At 43.9% G+C, this 22,217-nt stretch overlaps 1 protein-coding gene across 1 annotated transcript in view; it reads left to right on the plus strand.

Annotated features, from left to right (window-relative positions):
* Positions 1-22,217, plus strand: part of PRKCH (protein kinase C eta) — a 121,201-nt gene that overhangs the window by 11,339 nt on the left and 87,645 nt on the right. Inside the window, exon 2 of the mRNA XM_061997662.1 lies at positions 18,413-18,476. Within this exon, the coding sequence (XP_061853646.1) occupies positions 18,413-18,476 (64 nt within the window). The remainder of the gene's footprint in view (positions 1-18,412; positions 18,477-22,217) is intronic.

The following is a 22,217-nucleotide window of genomic DNA, read 5'->3' on the forward strand; positions in this document are numbered from 1 at the left end:
GTTTGCAAGATGGAACCCTACATGTATCACTTCATTATCTGTTTACTTAGTAAAAAGTCCAGTGTAGGAGCTTTGGGTATCCACCTCCCCAACAAGAATTGTACACAAGACTGGCTTGTGAGGGAAGACAACTTACTGAATGTTATTGGAAGTGACCTTACAGTCAGAGTTTCCTTTCTTAGAAGTTTCAACCTCTCGTTTCTGCAAGAAACTCAGAATGTAGCAGCTTAAAGACCTACACTAGGAAAAAATATCTTAACGTAGAAGGACGTAATTGTGGTGATTTAGTAGCTACTATACAAGCAACTAATCTGCTCTTGGTTTGGAGCAAAACTGGATAGGAACCCAGCTGTGCTAAAGTACCATGAAAAAGTAGCCCTTACTATAATAACCTCATCAGGACTTTCTGATAGTAACTAACTTTGATTACATTTCCAAATAATTCTCTCAAGTAACATTTAGCCCGTCTTCTTGATCCTAAGAAGGAGCTCGTTTCACTTTCCTTTGCAAAATCTTGCTGAATGCTTTTTTTGGCACAAGCCTAGAAGAGTGGCAAGTTCATCGTCCTCGTGTCTGAGAAAGGAGCAAGTTTTAGAGCCGTGCTAATGAGTCCAGACAGTAAGACCTTACTCTTTCCCTTTGAGAAGCAAAAGGAGTATAATGCAGACAAAAGAAATATTATGGAAGCAGATACAGTTTATCTTGCATGTTCTACATTTCTGTAGGTTGAAGCTAAGTTCAGAAGGACCCTCGTGTTTACTATTACAGTGCTTTTTCTGCAGGCCAGAACTCACTATATCCACATCTTTAGGGCTTGTCATCATCTTGGATTGACAGTTGAAATGGGGAGCAAACTCTTGGATTCTGGAGTGTTTGGCAGACTCAAGAATAAAGTGTCCAAAATTCAGACTATGCTGCATATTCTCAAGGAGTGGTTTTCAGCCCCTTGTAGACAAAATACATCTGTGTGCTAGTATGGAGGAAACTCTGTGTTTGAGTGAAGGCTTACAAAGTTATTCAGACGAGGAATGGGGTTTGTGTTTAATCCTGATGGAGCATTTTTTTCAGCATACTTGTGACTTATGAGCTCTGGCAGTTTGTACAGGGCAGATATAGGAGGATACCCAGCAGGTTTTTGTCCTCGTTTGCCCCACGGGCAGTCACTGTGCAGCAGGAGAGGTAGAGTGCTTCCTGCCAATGCCTCTGCTTCTCACCTACCCCATTTCACAGCTGAGCTTGAGAATTGAAACATCAGGCAAAGTTAACGTGGTGGGCTGTGAACTGTGGTTTTGGAAGCGTGCGAAAGCAGAGTCCGTTCTGCTGCCTTTGCAGAAGAGTGGTGGCTGCCGGAAGGCAAGTGGGGCGAAGCTTCGGAGGTGCTGGGGACAGTTAATCTCCTTTTGATCAAAGCTTGATACCGAGATGGCTTTTTCCTTTATTTTGTATCTACTGAAGAACTTGGTTAATGATTTATCAGTTCATAATTTACCCTATGCTCTTCCTAGCAGTTCACTACAACCGCTGTTGAACATGTGCAAAACCCCACTCTGATGTTATACCAGGGAATCATAGAATGGTAGGGGTTAGAAGGGACCTTTAGAGATCATCTAGTCCAACCCCCTGAAGTTCCAGCAAAGGGGTGTTGAAAGCTGTGTCTTTTAGCTTGCAGTGGGTGAGCAGTTGCTGCACGTGGCCTCACTTCTGCAGGAGTGCAGCATGTTAAAGCTTGTGGTGCAGAAATGCCTGGGAACATGTGCATGAACACAAAGAACGCTCTGGTCAGTCCTGTGTGTAATGAGGAGAAATCTTCGACTGGTTGTGTTCCCTCTGGCTCACACTTTCTTGGCTAATCTTAGACTTAAGAACTTTAGAATTCCAGAATTTTAGAGGAACCTTAGAATGCAGAATCGAAGCTGTATCCAAAATAATAATGTGGTTCATTTTGGAATTGCAGCCTTCTGATTTTGTCAAGAATAAAATTGCAGGATCTGAGTGGATTTCTTCCAAGAGAAGTGATGGTCATTCAAGCTGTCACATGTTTTGGCTTCTGTGGATGTGATCTCAGGAGGTTTCTGATGTGTCCTTGCAATTTTGTCATTTCCCTTTGTCACAGAGAAAGGAGTCTTGGTGATTAATACGAGGTTGGTGTGTTTTCTATGTATAAATAAGCTTACTGCGAAGAGACTTGCCTCAGCAATGCACATGCAGTACTCGTTGTTTTTAAGCAACACCATTTCTTATTTTAGTAACATTTTGGAAGTGCCTGTTCCTGTTTTGAACATGAGCATTAAGTGAGAAAAGAGTAACTGAGATTTAGTGGTTTTAAACAAACTTCGGTGCCCCTGTGCTTGGCTCCTTGAAGAATGTTCTGAAAGAATCTTTCTGACCTAAAAATGCTCTTCAGCATTTTCTCAGTGTGTTTTGTGGTTCGTTTCTAGATTGACTAAACAGACTCCTTATGTTAACAGTCCTGGGCATGTGAAATTTTATTTCCAGAGAAATATGGGTTTATTGTTTGGTGGGTTGTTTTAGCTACTTCAACTGCACAAAATAACTCCATGCCTGATAATTTTTTTTAGTAGGACATGTATTTTTTTTTGTTTAGTTTTAAAATATATATCATTTTAGCCAGCAAATGAGTAGTTGCAAAATTGTGTATACCTGTAATATTTATGTTTCCTCCCCCTCTAACAACATTAAGCAACCGTTTCCACAGGAACGGTGCTCTTTACAATAGACAGTGTTGTGGCTTGCTTCAAAGCCACAGTCAGAGCATGTAGGTGTTTGAAGAGTACCAGATCTTTCCATCCCTTGCAGTGAATTTTCCAGTGGGTCATTACTTGTTCAGACTTTCTGAGTATCTGAAACCACCTCGGTTCTTCGTGTTACTCTGTGTGGTAATGTCCCAGAAGCCTTTTAAGTGCTGCGGGGCTGCAAGAGGAATCTTTCTCAGTTCATAAAAAGCCAAAACTCATGGTGCAGCAATGGTGAGGATCTAGTCAGCAGTTCCAGTGCAGCTAGTTTAGGATCTAGCTCTTTTCTGTAATCTTATCTAGGACTCTTTCAGTGTCACACATGTTAGGAGTTGTACTGTATTAGGTATGTTACCTTTTTTCTTAGGGGAGTGCATTTGTAATGGTTCACTTCATTGGATGTATGGCAGTTATTACAGGGACTGTGTCTCTTTCAGTTTCTTCCCCCCAGGGTCATCACAAGCATTGTGTTTGTACAGAGGAGAGGAACTGTTTGACTGGCTTCTCAGCTTTATATTACAAGGCTTGGTAAATCTTAAAGAAGGGAAGTTATTCATTTTGAAAGAAGATAAATGCTGTCCGAGGGATTTCTGTCTTCAGCTGGTGAAAGCTCTCTCATTAAGGCTATAAGACTAAAATTGATGTGACTTTTTCCTGGAGTGAATAAAATCTCGCTCTGAGAATTAAAGGTAATATATCCCCCCTCAGCAAGGACTGTTTGTCATCAGGAAGAGGATCATAAGGTCCCCAGCAGCACTACTACCCAAGCAGGGAAGTATTTTTCTCCAGAAGGGAATGTATGCTTTTAAACATCCTAGCTACTGGGACTGGAGTTAAAAGCATGTGTGTTTGTAAAACGAAGCACATGCAACACTGACTGTGGCACAGATAAAATGTCAGGCCTTCCATTTACAAATAAATTGTTCGTCAAGGAGGGAATGTGACAGTAGTTGTCCTAAATCTGATGATAGCCTTGTAACAGAGCCTGTGCTGCTCCTGGCTTACTTAGGATTGCCATGTGCTTGCAGTGATCTGCAAAAGCTCTGTTTTAAGAGATGAATGTTTAACTGCAGCTTTGTAGGCGATGTTGAGCATCACATGGGAAATATGGTCAGCATCAGATTATGTTCTCAATTGACAGGTGAGCAAAACCCCTCCAACCATGTTCTGAACTTTTCCTCTACAGACTCTTTCTGGTTGTGCTCACCGCATCCTTTTTTAATCCAAAGTATATATTGGTCATATCAATTGAGGAGTGCTTCCTCATAGGATCATAGAATGGTACGGATTGGAAGGGACCTTTAGACATCATCTAGTCCAACCTCATGCTTTGGAAAGGGAAAAAGAAATATTAAAAAGGGGAAATATGAGCCAACATGACGTTGGTAGATGCCACTGAGCTGCCTGCCAGCTTGCAGTTGCACGCAAACCCCAGAAGTGCCTTCGCCTTCAGATGGAGGCAGATGGCTGGGTCAACTGAACAGCATCTCACAGTGGCATGGCACCTTGTCACCCAGCCAGTGGCCTGGAGAAGGCTGGAGGCTGATGCTTTTCAGTTTCTTCCCGTCTTGACTCAATTGCTGGAGTCGCAGCTATGACTTCATGGTCACAAGTGGGTAGTGAGATCATCTCTCTCATGAGGTGGATGAGGAAAAATGTAATCACAGACTTGATGGGCTTAAAAATTGCTTGGTCTTGGACAGTCTGTCTCTTACTGCAGTGCTTGGCTTCAGGATTTTGGGACTTTTTTCTGCTTCCCTAATCCTTTCTGTACAAATACACAACCCAGAGTCTTTCACTATGAAGACACTCATGCTTTTTTTAACTGCTATTTTGCAGAAATATTTGTATCATATTCTTCCCCCTCTCCCCCACCAAAAAAAAGGAAACAGAAAAACAAACTTACAAACAAAACCCACTGTAAAAATAGGATATGATCTAACTTGGCAATGCAAATGTTGGCAATGGCATATCCTTTCTGGGTGTTGTCAGCTGTGTGCTGGATCCCAACCTACATTCTTTTTTGCTGCCTGAAGACTTGACTGTGACTCCTAGTGCTGGACCTCGTGGGATTAGAGCAGAGACGTAAGCAGTAACATCTGGACAGCAGGAGCAAGCATCATACCTTCAGGAATGCTGGGGGAGTGGATGCCTTGGCACTCCTTTTTTTGTACCTTTAGAAACATCTAATTGGCTATGCGTCCAGAAACTGCTACTGCTCTTACGTGGTGTTCAGGGATGTTAAACAATCCCATAAGCTGTTGGCAGGGAAGTGGAGAGGGGTTAGTGTGTGGACTAAAGTACTTCTAACTTTCTATCTTTCCAATGTCCCAAGCAGATTCTCTCCTGCAAGACACCACCTATATTTCATAGTTTGCTTTTCATCCTTTCATCTCAAATCACTTGAAAGATCATCTGGCAACATGGAGTGTGACAGGAGATGTGGTGGATTAATACTGGCTGGATAGAGATGTTAGTCCTTAATAGTTTCAGTGTTAAGAAGCTGCCAGATGAGGAAGTGAGAAGATGAAGAAAGAAGCCACTGTGATTAATTCGAGATCTGGAAAGAATGGTCAGAGCATAGGTGCTTCAGTTTCTCCAAGGTGTTCCAGCCCATGCCAGGATCTGGGTTGCACAAGTTGCTGGAATTAACCTCTCCTTTCTGTATTGTCACTAAGGATGAGTAATGCAGTTAAGGCTTTAAATGGAGATATCTGTGATGGGAGCTGTAGTTCTGAAGACTGGCACACCACGGACACATGTCACTTGAAATCTTAATATTTTGTCAGAAATATTGCTGATAACTTGATTTTTTGCACATTATTTAATTCCTCATGATGCTGATGGGAGTGGTGCTGTTATGCACTACCCTCAGTGCACTCAGTGCAAGGCTTTAGGGTCACTGAAAAGAATGATGGGCTCTGCTGCTGTGGAGTAATTGGCATTTTTTGACATCTGTACCTCTGTGCACTCCAAGTACATGTTGCTTTCATGGGTACTGCAGAGCCTTCCTGGCACTTTTTCAAGGTGCTGTGCCTGCCATGCAACGATGCCAGTCTGGGCTTTTGAAGACCATGAGCACTGTTTCTAACTCTGCCCCTGCTATCTCCATCCATTACTTTCATTATCTGTAAAGCTGATGGTGTAAGATTTCCTCAGCAGCCCAAGGGGCTTTGCAGTCTTTGGTTGAAAAGGTGGAGATGTGTATCATGTTGTGCATGCAGCTCCTTTGATACGTCACATTGCCTTTAGGAGAAACACAGCCATACTGCTGTAGGAATGTGGTACTGAGGTTGCAACAAGGGGATGGCAGCCTGTGTGAGAAGCTTCCCTTGGGTGAAAGCAAGCAGTGTCCCAGGTCTTGCTGGGATAGCACAGCCTACCTGTCACGGAGGTTCCCCTTAGCCCTACCATCCACATTTTGTCATTCCAACTATCCACAGTGTAGTACTCCTGTGGCAGCTCTGCAAGTCAGACTGAGATAGGTGAGCGAGGATCAGGATAGATAGCTCTCAGCCCCTCATGCAGCAAGTAAAACGTTTGCCAAGCAAACTCTGTAGCACTGGGTACTGCAAGGCATTCTGCTAAGTACAAATCTTTTTGACCCAGCATCAAAGGAAAGAGGGTAGGTGCCTGCAAATCTAGCCCTCTGCAGAGTTTTTTGTTTACATTTGAGTGTCTGTATCACAGAACACCAGCTTCCTGCCATCAAGCTGCAGGCATTTTTTATTTCACAGCACCCATTAGTAGTGATCGAGCACCATAAATATCTGGACCTTTCCAGCAGATTGCCTTTTGCTGTGCTACCAGGATTTAACTTTGTTACTAAAAATACAGGATTCACCTCTTCAAAAGTGAATCTCTGACAATAACAGAGTAGCAGAAAGTTATGACCTTTCCCCTTTCTACCTGGGGTGTTAAGTTTGATGGATTATTTCTGGTGGACTAATGGATTTTCATGGTTTATGATCTCATCAGCTGTAGCTTGGTTTTAGAAAGAAGGAAGAGCTATTGGACAAAAATGGAAAGGCAGCAGTACACCAAATGAATTATCTGTACAGGAAGATATTTTAGAAATAGTGGCACACCTAATGACTTGAATGAGAAGAATTTCATAGAAGTTTAAGGTTATGCAAGAAACCTGTGAATAACAGAAAATATTTTCCAGCACTAAAACTGGGGAGCCACCTGCAGAGGAGGGTGTTTGCAGAGTGTTGTGGCTGTTCTATGGGTTCCCATTTCCTTGTGTTGGATCCCTGAAGTGGGTGCTGAGGGTGCTGACTGACATGGTAAAGCTAGGGCATTTCCCCTAAGTTACACAGTGCTCTCCTGCTGTAGCTGTGTAGTGATGAACCTTGGGCAGCCAACAAGAGTGCCTTGAACACAGAATTTCAAACCATGATGCAGACTCTATTGTTTAAAGTTGTGAATGATTCATCAGCCTACCTAGATTTGTTAGTAAGGTTAATTAAAACTGCAGGTGAATGTCATACCTTGGAAGACTTCTCTTCAAGACTGAGAGCATTGTTCTTGCTTTTCTGCTGAATTTATTTGTTTCTCCTTCTGTGTTTCCACCTGGTTCCTGTTCTGGACAAAAACCCCAGATTTCTGATATGTACTGGTTGGTGCATGGGCTACCTGGGCATGCTTCCTTGCTAGCACTCACATGCCTTTTCCTTGTTGGGTGTATTACATTAGTGCTAAGCTCAGCCATGTTAGTATTTTACTTTCAGGAAACTGCTCACCAGCTCATTGCTACGGCCCTTGGAGCATTTCCAAACGGGAAGTGCCACCAACCTGCCTGCTTGGCACCCATCAGTGATTTATTTCTTTATTATGGTAAACAGCAAAACTGGCACAACTGCCTGGTTTTGCTGCCAAGTTGTATTGAGTTAATATATGTGACAGCAAATATGTTTGTTGAACATCTCCAGAGCTTGGAGACAGAAAATGGCATTTCCCTGCATTGTGTGCTTGGTGGGAGACCTAAAACATGAGCTGTCAGCATTATCTCTTCATGTGTCCAGAGTAGTATCCCAAGGCTCTATAGCTGTTGAATTCTTTTTGTTTTGTTGATAGCAACTAGATGTTGAGGTGTATTGACCTCATGTTACTGTCCAAATGGAAATATAACATTTTCGTTTGTTATTTTTTTGTCAGAGCTCTTAAGTCCTTCTCCAGAGCAGAGACCCTGTCCTACTTTCAGCCTCTTGTGCCTGCAATTGCATGTATAGGTGTTTGGCATATGCAAAGCTAGTAGCCTAACACCAGCTGCTGAATGTGTGGCTGAATATATTTGCTGTAAGTGATCATACATTTGCCATCCTTTGATTTGGTGGTCCTGCATCAGTGTCAGTTTCTGCCTGTTGGGAAGTGAAAGTGTAGGAGGAAGGCAAGAGGAGCTGGGAGGAAAATCCAGTAATGGCCTGGACATGATGGTATTTGGCATGGTGTTAGAAAGCAAGATTTATGTCCTGTAGTTTGTGGGCAGCAGAGCTGAAGCTCTCTTTGTACACGCATGTGGTAGGGAAAGGCAGAATGCCTCCTGCCCACGCGGTTTTGGTTTCACACGGGGTATGGTCAGACAAGTTGTGGGAGGGAGTCGGGAGGTGGCATGAAGATGTTGAGGCCCTCAGGAAGTGGTGTTCTGCCCCTGCTCTCTGCAGTCAGATGGGTTGTGGAGGCTGTTCAGGGAAGCACAGAGCAGTCTTTGCCCTCTGCCTAACATCTCCCTGATCGGCATGTACGTTCCTTAGAGCAAATAAGATGCTGCTTGTTAGCCAGGTGGGAAAGCAGACAGCAGTCACTTGAGACTTGACAGCTCCTGAGTGCAAAGTTGGTCCAGGGCAACCTTTTTGGCATTTTGCTTCTATCTATTCCCCAAGGCTTCTCCCAAAAGGTGAGATTTGTCCTTCCAGGGCTGTGGATCACCATGTTGCTGCTCTAGCCACTTACCCTGGCAGCGCAGGAGCTGCGTGGGACAGGAAGCCACAGGCCACAGCGTGGCTGCGCCGGGGCGATCAGGGAGCCGCCTGCTCTGAGCTCACGCTGTGCACCACAGCAGCGTGTGAGACCACCCTTCCTCCCCTGACCCATGGGCCCAGATGGGGAGGCTTCACAACAAACAACCCCGTTGAAGCAAGCGGGGGGAAGTCTCTGAGGTTGGCATTTCAGTGGCTGCTTGGCTGTTCGTGGGCAGTTTGCAGAGTTGTCTCACACTTGGCGTGTTCTGTTCCATCAGAAGCTGGACCCTCTCTACTAGATTTTGATCATCTTTTGCCTTTTCTTCCCAGCCCAATTAACACCCTAGTTATTTCTAACCCAACTCATGTCTTGGGGTTGAAAAGTCCTTCTCTGTTGCAGACTTAAGTGTGTACATGAGACTCTTAGATTTTCCCATCCCTCACTTTGAGTTTCACCTACATTTCTGAAGGAATGGGTACTGTTGTGATCAATGCCCCGTCATCAAGAAACTTCAGTACTGGGGGACTGATAAACAGGCATTTGGATTCCCTCCTCCTGCAAGAAAAAGAGATCAGAAATCCTTCCAGAGAGTAGTAGTTGTTTTTCTTCATTTTCTTCTCCACGTATTTATAATAGTCCTTGAACCAATTGTGTATCTCTCTCTTTTTAACTTCATAACCCTATAATGTTTTTCAGCTATGCTAAAGAGGAGCCACCTGCAACTATTCCTCATAAATCATTCATTGTTTTAGGAGTGGGATTTCTCAAAAGCAGTAGAAGTTGGAGTAACTCCATGAGGCTTTGGCTTATGCTTTTGAAATTTGAGGTTTTTTTTTTTTTAAGATTTGAAACCTTTTTTAATCTATATTTTATTTGTAGCCCCTCAAGCAGGTTTTCTTAGCAAGAATTTTCACAGGGTAAATAAATCCTGTCAGCCCTTGTTTTTTTTCTAGCCAGGCAAATCTCCTGTTGAGGGTGGGTAATCTCTTGGATGAAACCAGACTAAAATTGATTAAAGAGTCCAGGATTGGCTAAGAGTCATTAGTTATGCATGATTGTTCATGGCTGGCACACAGCTTGTAATTACACAGCTTGACTGAAAACAAAAGTAATATTTTAAACAGCTGTCCTGGAACAAAAAATTAGAATGAGAATATTACAGTAATAGCTGGAATAACTGGTTATAGGAGTTATGAGAGAGACTAACTTTCCACCCATTTGTGGGTTTACCTCCAGAATGTTAAACATATGGCAGTAGTAGTTGTTGGAAAGGTTTCTTTTTTCCCCCTTGGAAATGTCAATGGTTACCATCATTTGCAGGAGGCAGAAGTTTTGAGCCTTTGTCCCCTACCAGGGTATATAACCAAGCTGACTCCCAAGGGACCAGCTGTCATCTCTAGGTCTGATTGTGCAGCTGGAATCAATTCAGCACAGTGTGCAGACCTACCAGTTAGAGGTGGGATGGCCAGCCTGTCCACAGCACTGTGTCACCTTATTCTCGCTTCTTGCTTTGAGGCCTGGCATCAAACTTAAATCTTGGTGGGAGCAGGGAGATGCTGCTGTTTGGTAGCACCAGACTCAAAGCGCAGGTGGAACAAGAGCTGAAGTCCCTGCTCTTCACCAAGTAGTATCTCCTAGGGCCTGCCCTGTGTATACAGAGCTACCATTGGTCAGTGGTAAAACTGTCCACATCTGGCCTTGGCAATCATGGTGGATATTACTGCCCAAAATACTTGCCAGCCTTTACAGGAATGAGAAGATATTTGGTACCCTGTGGTTTTATTTCCTAGGCACACCATCTTGAATCTTAAAAATTGCATTCTGTGCATTTTTAGGGAAAATACTTTAGTCTGTTGGTCTGGAAATGCAAAATTCCTTTTGTGCTAGAGAGCCCTAAGGATTTTTCAAAGGTGATTGACTTGATAGACAGGTGTCTGCCAGCCTCGAAATGCACAAGAGGGACCGATTAATCCAGACACCATGTAGTTGACTAAGAAAGTTGCTACTTGACCTGTCTAACAAAGGCATGCTCAGGTGTAGGTGCTACATTATTAAAATACAGAAAGATCTGACATTCCTTAAGCATGATCTGTTAGGAGCTTAAACAAGAAAAATTAGAAGAAATGACTAGAGGCATGTGGAGAACCAGCTTTAGCCTAACCCAAACTTTCAGCTCTTTGGACTGAACAGGGCTTTGGGAATTGCCACTGCAAATGACAGATTATATATGCAGTCCTGTTAATTAAATTTAAAAATTGTGTAGGAAGTCAAAAGATATAGCTACTTGTTTAATTAAACTAATTAAGTCCCCAGGTAGCTTTTATATTTGCTTTACTCTCTGCAAGTGTCTGGCTTGTTCTGTTTTTGAAGCCACGTCAGCCTTGACATGGCTTAGAAAAGGATTGTACTTCTAGGGTGCTTACTAATCATGCCTGTGGGGGAAGAAGGGATGGAGCAGCAATGGGAGAAAGGATGTTCTGGACTCCAGGGTAAATGTAGTCACCTTTTGTGTCTGGTCCAAAGACAATAAAAAGCTTTGCAGTGATTTCAGTGTGCTTCAGATCAGGCTTCCCAGACTCCATTTTTTTGTGTGTGTGTGTGGGAGAGGAAAAAAAAATCTTCTAAACTTGTTTTTGCAAGAATTAATGCTTGTGCCAGATGCAATGTTGAAAGTATCTCTTCATCTTGGAGGTCCACCTCATCCACCTTGTCTCCGTTTTGGAGAGCGAATGCCTCTCAGGCAGGCAGCCACCTTTCAGATCTGCCTCTTCCCACCCTGGTGAGTTTTTCAGAGGCATGCCAGACTCTCTTAAAGGCCAACTGACTATACCTGCTCTTCGAGTTCAGTGGATGCTTCAGTTGGGTGTTGATATGTTGCCTGAGAGATTACCCTCCTGAATTTGTTTTCCAAACCTCTTCCATTGATGAATCACGCGCAACCAGTTTTTATTACATGTGTGAAGGCGTGTGATTAAGGAGCCCTGTTTTGGTCTCCCTGCATCTGTTCCCTTATTTGCTCCCAAACTACCTTTTTTTTTTTTTCTGTAACACAGAGAAGTAACACCTGCCTGGTTGTCAGGAGTGATGTTAGCACTGTCCTTTTCTGGAGAAGGCGTGTGAGATGGTTGACTGGGGCCCCTCCTTGTGGGAAACCCATCCCTTGCAGCTCGCTTTGAAGTCACGTGAAGCTGTGTGATCTCAGCAAGTTCAGGCATGGGGCACTGTGCGAGTGGTTTGAAATGAGGAGCAAAGTCCTCCTGGGTCCTGTGTTCAGCCTTGCTGCCAAACTGTTGTGTCTCACAATGGAAGTGTAAGGAAATGGTAGCTGAACTCATCCGTCCTTCCCTGCTCAGTTCCAACTTGCTTGCCAAAATCCACCACCACTTATTTTTTTCTTAGGTATGACTGTGAAGTTCAACAGAAGTTAAGGTGTATGCTTAACTCTGGGCCAAAATTCTGTTGTTCTTACAGATACAAAGCAGGGTCCTGAGCTCCAGCAATCTCACTCACCCTTTGTGCTATAGAGGAACACACTGTCCTCCATTCACTTGAACTACAGAGGATGGTGATTAAAGACTGCTACACTGATAAGCCCATTTTCCTCTCTAAGACAGAGGTAACTTGGCCAAGTTACCTCAAAACCAGTCCAAAGTCCACATATTTCCTCCCAGTTGTTCTCTAGGGGATCATGCTGAGGATGAAAGTGCCAGGGAGAGATGGGTGATTGCAGTTTACAGCTGTGCATGCCAGTGGTGTGATGCTGTGCCACGCTGGCTGTTCATTGTGCTGCATGCCACCAATTTAGTTTTAGTTGGAGATCAGTGAACCTCATAGTATTTGCAATACCATACATGCATAAAAATTCAGATTTCTCCTTTGCTTCTCCCAATACAGGAGGAGTTGTCCCATTGCAGGATATCTCCTGCTCTGATATTAAACTTTCCAGGCAGTATTCTGCAATGTCCTAAAAGAAGTTATCTTCTACCAACTAGATCTTGGCACTAGGAAGCTTTTCTTTGTAGAAGCACACTCTCTTTTAATGCTACTTATTACACTTTGAATATTGTCAAATAGATACAGATGGTGACATTTGTGTATCTCTCATCTCCTGTATTCTGATGTAGGAGTTCCCCCTCAGCATTGTCTGTGCTACATTCAGACTGTTTCCTCGAGCTCCTCCTGCCTTTGTGAAATGTCAGCATCAGCATCACTCACCCAAACTGATTGCATGGCCTGCTTTGGACTTTGGTTGTTCTGTCAATAATAACACTGTGGCTCCTGCTTCTCTGTGAAAACATAGTTTTTGCCTTTAAGCAGCTGTGGTTAATGCTGGGAAGAAATGAGAAGCAAAACTTGGTATATGTGTGGTGCTTGTGTTACAGCCACACTGCTGTTGTGAGGCTGGGTGTCGAGGGTGCTCGCTGATGCTGGGATGTACCAGCATCTCTGGAGACTTGCTGGCATGCAGTTGGGTCCTGGGCTGCCAGCCAGCCCTTGCTAGGTAGGGTTATCCCTTCCATGGCTGGAGGGCCAGTCCTTTGGCATCTGCTTCCTTTTGAAGTGCTCAAATCTTATTTAATAACAGTGTAGTGAGAAGCCCTCTCAATCTTGTCAAAGTAGGTGCTAGCAATAAAAGTTCCCAGAATCACAGAGTGGTGAGGGTTGGAAGGGAATTCTTGAGATCATCCAGTCAAACTCCTCTGCTAAAGCAGGTTCCCCTCAATCAGGGGGCACAGGTACATGTCCAGGTGGGTTTGGAAACCTCCAGAGGAGGAGCCTCCACACCCTCCCTGGGCAGCCTGGGCCAGGGCTCCCTCACCCCTATGGGAAAAAATATTTTCCTTATGTTTAAGTGGAACTTTTCCTGTTCCAGCCTATGTCCATTACCCCTTGACCTGTCACTGGACACTGCAAAAAAAACCTGTTGCCCCATCCTCCTGACATGCACCCTTTAGATACTTGTAAGTGTTGATCAGATCCTCCCTCAGTCTTCTCTTTTTTAGGCTAAACAGCCGCAGTTCCTGCAGCCTTTCCTCATAAAAAAGATGCTCTATTCATCTTCTTAGTGGCCCTGTGCTGGACTCTCTCCAACAGTTCACTGTCCCTCTTGAGCTGGGGAGCCCAGAACTGGATACAAGACTCCAGATGAGGCCTCACCAGGGCAGAGTAGAGGGGGAGCAGAACCTCCCTTGACTTTCTAAGTTCTTCAGCCACTGAAGGAATTGTAGGAGGGCTTAAGTTAGGAGCTTCTCCTTTTGTGGGAGGAGTAGGGTACCATACTCATTTGTGGGCATCTAGTTTCAGATGGTTATGATCATATTTATGTTTACCCAAACGTGGCAGCAGGTGCTTGCTAGGTGAGTGAAGCTGTCCTGCAGCACGTGCTGTGTCTGTACTGCAGTGCAAAGGGTGAAGGCAGTAATGGAGGTGTAAAGCAGTGGCAGGAACGTGGGGAACTGAGCTGCAAGGATGGCTGAGGACCTGGACTTGGCAAGCTGCTTGCTGTGCAAGCTGGCTCAGCACGTGAGTATCTGTCTGGCTGCATAGGCATCACAGATTGTCATCCAGCAAGTGTGAGGATCTCATAGGAATCAACTGCCACCAGCACGAGGCCCCTCCATGTTGTGTGGCTGTGGGAGAGTGGTGTTTGTGTGATGGTGAGAGGAAGCACGTCCTGTCAGTTGGGTGTTACTGTCCAGGAGCTCTCAATCCTCTGATCTAGGGCAAGCTTGTGAGAGGACAGGTCTGTGGTCAGACATTTTCCTTTCGGTTTTCTAGATCAGAGATGATTTTCTGTTTCAGACATGTTCCACATATCTGGGAGTTGTGCTCAGATATTGCATTGGCTTGAAGGGACGTCACAGCAAGTCCAAAAGCCAGACTTATACCAGTGGTCTGTTAATTTGAATTCTTTAATTTCATTGTATCTCTATTTTTTTTTAAGATTGGAGAAACTCTTAAGACTGCCTGGTTTAACCTCTTGTATGAGATAAGCTTTCACTGTCAGTCCTGCACCCTGTGAGGTGCCAGGATGACAAAGTTTCAGCAGCTCCCAGCATGCTGGTTCTTTACTCCTCATTTTGTAGCCTTTCAGCTGTAATTTTTCATTAGATGCCACTGTGTCATGAGAAGAACTAGAGTGTAGCTTGATCCTCTTGAACTGGGCTACGAGGATGGTGTAGAGAATTTGACTGGTCTTTAATCTTGGAGTCTGGAAGGGAGAGATATTGTTTTATAACTCTCATAAATCTCCTGATATTGCTTTCAGAACTATTTTGTTTCTTATCATAGAATGGTAGGGGTTGGAAGGGACCTTTAGAGATCATCTAGTCCACCCCCCCGGCAGAAGCAGGGTCACCTAGATCAGGTCACACAGGAACGTGTCCACGCGGGTCTTGAAGACCTCCAAGGAAGGAGACTCCACAACCCCTCTGGGCAGCCTGTGCCAGGGCTCCCTCACCCTCACAGTGAAATAGTTTTTTCTTATGTTTAAGTGGAACTTTTTGTGTTCTAGATTCACCCCGTTACCTCTTGTCCTGTTTCTAGCTACAACAGAAAAAGGGAATGTCCCAGCCTCCTGACACCCACCCTTTAGATATTTATAGATGTTAATAAGATCACCCCTCAGTCTCCTCTTCTCTAGACTAAACAGAGATTATACTCTCCTGGGCAAAGGAATCCCCTTTGCAGTGATGGAGAGCAAGGTGCATCACAGACTTTGGACCAATTTTTGTTTGTGCCATGTGTTGAAGGTGGATGATGCTTTTCTTGCAGCTCCTGTTCTCAGCCCAGCTTGCTTGTGTCTTGACAATCTGTTGCTTTTAGGACTAAACAAAGAGTGCAGGATTTGTGCCATATACAAACATATGTCAGAAGAAAGGGAGGAAGGGTCTTTTTTGTGGGTGTGGAAACAGGAGTCTAACGTATTGCTCTGTATGGAGACTGGCAGAAAAATGTTAAGCACTGAGGAATACTGTTGGAAACTTAAGAGAGTTGGGATTTTCCCATAAAATCTGAATTCTTGATAGCCCATAAGTCAATTTGGGTGACTGTGTGTGTATATATATACATATAAATGTGACATTATCTATGTTTGAAAGAACCATTTCTTTACAAAGCTGTACATCTCTCCAGTGAACTGAAACTTAGGTAAAAATGATGCATTCGATTGCTGGCATTGAAGTTTATTTAGGGACTGCCTGCTATATTAGTGGAGACAGAGAGCTATTCAAACACAATTGTCTAAAGTCAGTGTAGTAAGCTGCCCAAACAAACATGAAGATTAAAATTGAGTCAAAGCTAAATATTTAATTTCACTTTTTCCTGTGAAATTGATTTGTTTGTTTGTTTGTTTGGGTTTGTTTGTTGTTTTTTTAGTGGAAGATACAGTGTCCATAACATCAATATTTTGATGAGATTTTCCCAAGTAGTTCTAGCTTCCCTGTTTCACATCCCATTGATACAGATGTGTCACTTCTGGACTGTGGCTGGAGTCGTGTGAATAGGACGTTCTCTTATCCTTTCTCTGATAATATTTGCTCAGCTTGTCCTAACACATTTCCAATAGTTTTATAAAACAGTTTCTCTACTTCTGCAACAACTTGTAGGCTAGGGAAATGTATGGTGATGGTGTGTGCTGTCTCTGTTTCCTCCTTACCCCAGAAGATTGTTTTCTCTCTGTTGGTGTTAGCGAAGCTGCAGTTAGCACCCTTAGGAGTAGAAATGCTGGCAAAAAGCACTGCTATACCTCAGGACTACACAGTCAGCCTGGCTTGGACACTTTACCCTGCTCACAGCACTGCAGGGGTACTATATCCAGGTCTGGGCTCCCCAGTTCAAGAGTGATAGAGAACTTCTAGACAGAGTCCAGCACAGGGCCACCAAGGTGATGATGAGCCTGGAAACATCCCTCTATGAGGAAAGCCTGTGGGACCTGGGACTGTTTAGCCTGGAGAAAAGATTGAGGGTTGGACCTCATCAACACTTACAAATGCCTAAAGGGCTAGTGTCCAGAGGATGGGATCAGTCTTTTTTCTGTAGCACCCACGGACAGGACAAAGGGTAACGGGCGCAAGCTGAAGCATAGGAAGTTCACTTAAACACAAGCAAAAGCCTCTTTGCTATTTGGGTGAGGGAGTCCTAGCACAGGCTGCCCAGGGAGGATGTGGGGGCTCCTTCTCTGGGGGTTTCCAAACCTTCCTGGACACATTCATATGTGACCTGATCTGGGTGGACCTGCTTTAGCAGGGGTTGGACTGGCTGATCTCTAGAGGTCTCTTCCAGCCCCTGCCATTCTGTGATTTGTACCATGACTGTTTGGCTCCTCCATTAGATATAAAAAATTCAACTTCTGGTTTTGCTTGTGTGTTAATGTTATTCCTTTAATAGAACTTTTGGTTCACAGCAGTGTTTTGGGCAAATATTGTCTGGATTAATTAATTAATTGTCTGTGCCTCATTGCTCTGGTTGCTTGGGCTTCTGGTTAGAGGTTTACATGAATTATGTGATGTGTGTTAACAATGGAGAGGAATCAAAGTGTTGGCAGGATACATTGTGTATTACCTGGGGAAAAAAAAAGAGAGGGTCTGGGCTTATCATCCTTTCTTGCAGGACCAGGAAATATTTTTTCTACTCTGTAGTGTGTATACTAAGGTGCATTAAATTCTGAGCACCTCTGTGATGAAACTCTGTGCTGCTGACATGAGAGACTTGCTTCTATTTCTGCCAGACCAAGGAAAGGTGGCTGTGAAAGAGCAGTGGGGATTTGAATGTTTAAGTTGTTCCTCCAGAGAGCTCTATTTTCAGACTTTCTATTCTGCACAGATTATCAATATCCCTGAGGTGTGAGCTCCTCTTTACTAATTTTAACCTTGCAATTTCAGGATGTGCCTTGTTTGGGTTGGTTTGTTTGTTTTTTAAAGTGAGACTTCTGTGTGACAGCCCAACTCAAACTTCAGGGATCCTTAGCTGGGATTTTTGCTAAAAGCTATCTGATTAACACAAACCACAAAAAGCAAAACCTTAATTAAAAATATAACTAAAAATGAAAATCTACTCACCGAGAAATAAATACCTTCTTTCAAGGGCAGGTTGGTTGACCCCGAAATCCAGTCTCTGATCCTTAAAATAGTGTTCTGTATCTCTATGCAATTTAGATTAAATGACAAAAGTCCTTAGGTAACAGCACTAACAGTTTCCTGTTTTCTGTGGTTTAAGGCCAAAAGGTGGTTTATGTAAGAAACCAGCGTTTATTCCAGCACTGATGGTGTTTTGAGAGACTGAAACTCTTTCAGTGGGCTCAGATGTAATAAGGAGGAAATATTCATATAATGCAGCAGATATACACAGATCTTCCCAGAGAATTGCATGTATTTCATGTTACCTCCATTTCATTTATCTATTAAGCTTTTTTTTTCTTTTCCCTTTTAACCTCCATTTCCTCTCTCAAGGTTGAGATTTGTCCAGCAGTTCTAGGAAAAAGAAGGCATCAGGCTCTCTATATTTTACAGAGCCCTGAATGTTGATCAATTTGAGCCACAGATGCTTGATGATTTTTTTTTTTTGTAAAGTTAAGGATGTGCATAAGAATGTACCATTTCAATGATTCAAACATTGGCAAGATTTATAATGCAAAATCCTCAGAAGAGCCTTTGCCTTTGGAAAACAATTTTCTATCGCTTTCTTTACTTTTTCAGGTGGATTTGGAGCCAGAAGGCAAAGTGTTTGTGGTCATCACTCTCACAGGCAGCTTCACAGAAGGTAAGGGAATTATTTTTACTTGTTTCCATAAGAGTTGGACTCTGATCTGTACTCATGGCCTTGCTTATCCAGTAGTATATAAGAGGATGGCACTCTTCACATGTGTCTTGTGCTGTTGTGCACCGGAGATTTCTTGAGCAATGGGGGAAACCTGGAAAGTGCTGTTCATAATGGCTCATGCTGTCCCCTCTGCTCTGCTGTTGCTCTTGTCATGGACCCAGGGAGCTGTCCTGTGCTTGATCTGGTTCATTTATCTGAAGTTGTCCTTCAGATGGATTGTTTTTGCCCCTCGTACTTTGCCTTGTGACAGGCAAGCTAAGAAGCGTGTTCAAAATCGACCTTGTTTAAAACATCTGGGTGATTTTTATTGCATAGTGGTTCCCATCTACTTCATGTGTATTCTATTTCCCTAGTTTACTTTGCATCATCTGCCCTCAAAAAGTATCCAGGCAGGCTTTTTTTCCCCGTAATAGTGAGACATTTTTAATTTGCCTGTTGTTCATTGTGAAGGCAGCTCTAAGCATGGATGGGAGCTTTGCTGAGATGGGGCTCAAAAAGCCCCATTTTGTTCAGATCTGCACTATGGTTTATATGTTTTAGCTGTGTCTTCAAGCTGCATTTACTGGAGGGCATTTTCTGTACAGAAGCCAAGAATCAAGGCAGGATCTTCTGTTACCTGGTATCTGCAGAATGGCAGAGCTGGGATTTTAATGCTTTCTCTTGTTCTGTCCCAGAAACACCTTGCTGGACATGAAAGCCATGCTGGGGGCTGCAGCAGGGGCTGTCCACCCTGTATGCTGTCTGGGATGTGAGGAGAGTGCAAGCTGTAGGCGTGCTTGCTTCAAGGGTTACAGGGCAGCTCTGCTCTCCTGCCTACCAGTTCCCCTTGTTCCCTCCATGTGCTCAGTACCCAGGCCTATCAATGCCTCTGCCTTTCTTTTGCAAATGTGGATTTGAATACAAGCTTGTGTTTTGGATGCTTTTGGGGAGTTGTCTTATCCTTGCTGAGCTGACAGCCTAATGTGTGCTGGGACCTGGGGAGCTGGTGAAGCTTTTGATTCTCTTTGGGTGGTTTACAGCCCAGGAGTGCTTTACTCCTGGCAGACTGGCTGTGGCTTTCTAAAGCCCAATCCAGCCTGTAATCGGTTGAGCCACACCTGAGGGCCCAGCAAGGGTGTTGAGGGAGATGATGTTCCTCTCCACAGCAGCACCTCCAGCCCTCTGGTGTGGAGGCCGTGGCAGAGTTTGCAGACATCCTTCTCTGTGTGCAGCTGGGGCTGCTCTTACACTTGGTGACCATGGGCAGGGTGTAATCCTCCTAGCAGGAGGTATGTTTAGGAGGGAGACATGAACAGAAAGGCTGGCTGGCTTTGATTGCTAAGGAAATGCATGTTCTCATCATGGTGGAGAAAACAAGGAATATCACTCCCTGGCATGGCAACAGGACAGAGAGGACCAGAATTCTCCTTTCCAGTGAAGTTCACTTACCAGGTAAAGCTGGGCAGGGCACATAGTATCACTACAACTCTCAGTTCTTTGTTTGTCAAGTAGGAACACATGTTTTTCTTTGCCCAAGTGTTAACTTCAGGTTCTGGGAACTGCTTTCATGTTTATTCATGCATAAAATGTTACCAGATCGTTTACATTTTCTTCTCTAGAGAGATGCTCCCTGCAACTCTGCTTTGACAGGGAGACATGAAGGTTACTTTTTGATCTCAATTTGGGAAAAGCTTTCTATTTGTAACCAGAGAACAGGGAGAGTGCAGAAGTCTGCTAGACTGGAGGACTTTTGCAGGTCCAGAGGCTGTCTCTTAGGGGTGAAAAGGACATTAGAAATTGGCTTTAATTGCCTATGACAAAGCCGATGACGGAAAGAGGGAAGAAACTAGAGGGCTTTTACTGACCTGCATCCCTGTGTAGCCACATACAAGTGTGTCATGGTTGGCCATTTAAAGCAGGGCTGATTAGGGGTGGGCTTGAGCATGAATTCAGACTGTGGCTCAGACTTGTACTGATGGCTAACCAGTTCAGGCACGTTGCTAATACGATCTCAAACGTGAGAGATGGAGAACTGAAATGTTTGTGCTGCTACTGCTTTCTGAGGAAAATGGGAAATGATGGAAACAGTCTAGCTTCTCTTTTCTTTGTTGTTAGTGAGAATATGTGGACTTACAGAATAGGAAGATCAAAGATGGCTCTTGGGGTTTTTTTGGCGAGTTAGTCCCATGTGTGGTCACATTTAGTTTCCAAGAATACATATGATCCAGGGCAAGCCCGCTTGCAGATGCTGACTTCAACCTGTCTTACAGTGGAGGCATCCATCAGGGAGGGCTTTCCTTCTCAAAAGTGGTGAGGTCTCTTTCATAATGTCGTGGTTTGTTCTGTTCTTCCCCTTTTTGCTGGAAGTGTGGAGGCTCAGAACTGGATTTGAAATTTAAGGTTTTTGGAAAGAAGTCTAAGAATAACTCACAACTTGAAAGCACAGAAAGTGAGTTCCCACTTGTTTGTCCTGATCTGAAGGGTAATCAGTACTACCACATCCTCCCTGCTCTTTATGGCTGATACAGCAGAGACTGCTTAAAGGCTGTGTGTGTGTCTATGGGTGTAAAGAAAGCCCAAAAATCAGTTCCCATTAGATTCTCTCAGGGTAGCACATAGATCGACTTGGAGTTTCAAGCAAAGTGATGTTTAGGGCTTTTAATAATTTTCTTGCCACTTTTGAATGGTTAAGTGTGTAACTCCAGTGTGTTTTCTGCTCTGAAAAGGATCAGGCAATGGTGATGTGGTGCTGCAAAAAAAAGCCAGACTCCAGCAAGTAAAAAGAGCAATGTGGCAGTGTCTGTAGACCAGCTATTCAAACCACTCACATGAGTTTTTTTTAGCAACTCTTGCCTCACTGCTTTCAGTAGACCATGGGGAGCATCTTTTGAAAAGCTTCTGAGAGCTCCACTGAGCAGAGGTTGGAGGGTCAGTGCCTGCTGCTGATCCTCACACTGCCAAGCAGAGTGGTTTTATGCCAAGCTAATTGTTTTGTTTACGGAAATAGCCAAATTCACAGGGTCTTAGCCACCATTGTCTAACTCCAGTAATGTAAAAGCCTGAAAGGTGGCTGAAAAAAGAAGGAGAAAAAAGGCAAAACCTCCAAAAGATCAACTTGGCAAAAAAGACTGGGATGTGAGGTCCATCTGAGACTGTATTATTTTGTTGTCCTAGAACGCTTACCCAAAATAGACAGACAGTCCCAGTGGTGTTGGCAGCTTGTACTTTAGCTTCAGGTGCAGTTGGTGGGTATTTTGTTTGTTTGATGGAAAGTTCTTTCCACCAGAATAGATAGAATGGTAGGGGTTGGAAGGGACCTTTAGAGATCATCCAGTCCAACCCCCCCTGCAGAAGCAACTCCACCTAGATCAGGTCACACAGGAACATGTCCAGGTGGTCCCTGTGTGACCTGGTCTAGGTGGACCTGCTTTTGCAGGGGGATTGGACTAGATGATCTAAAAAGGCTCTGCCTACCTATGTCAGGGACTGGGGAGAAGGGTGGCACTCCTGTGGAGGATGCAGCATATCTGACAGAAGCATTTGTGTGCTGTCAAGGTGGTATAAAACACACAGTTATAAAGAGCTTAGTCCTTTGTAGAAGTTCTCATATGTCTCTTCTGTCCATCAGTGTTAACCTGTTGTTTTGGGGCAGGGAAATATGCTTGTTTCAGGTGTTAAGAATCTGTGTAACTTTTTCAGGAA

This window comes from Colius striatus, chromosome 6 (assembly GCF_028858725.1).
Source record: "Colius striatus isolate bColStr4 chromosome 6, bColStr4.1.hap1, whole genome shotgun sequence".
Taxonomy (NCBI): Eukaryota; Metazoa; Chordata; class Aves; order Coliiformes; family Coliidae; genus Colius; species Colius striatus.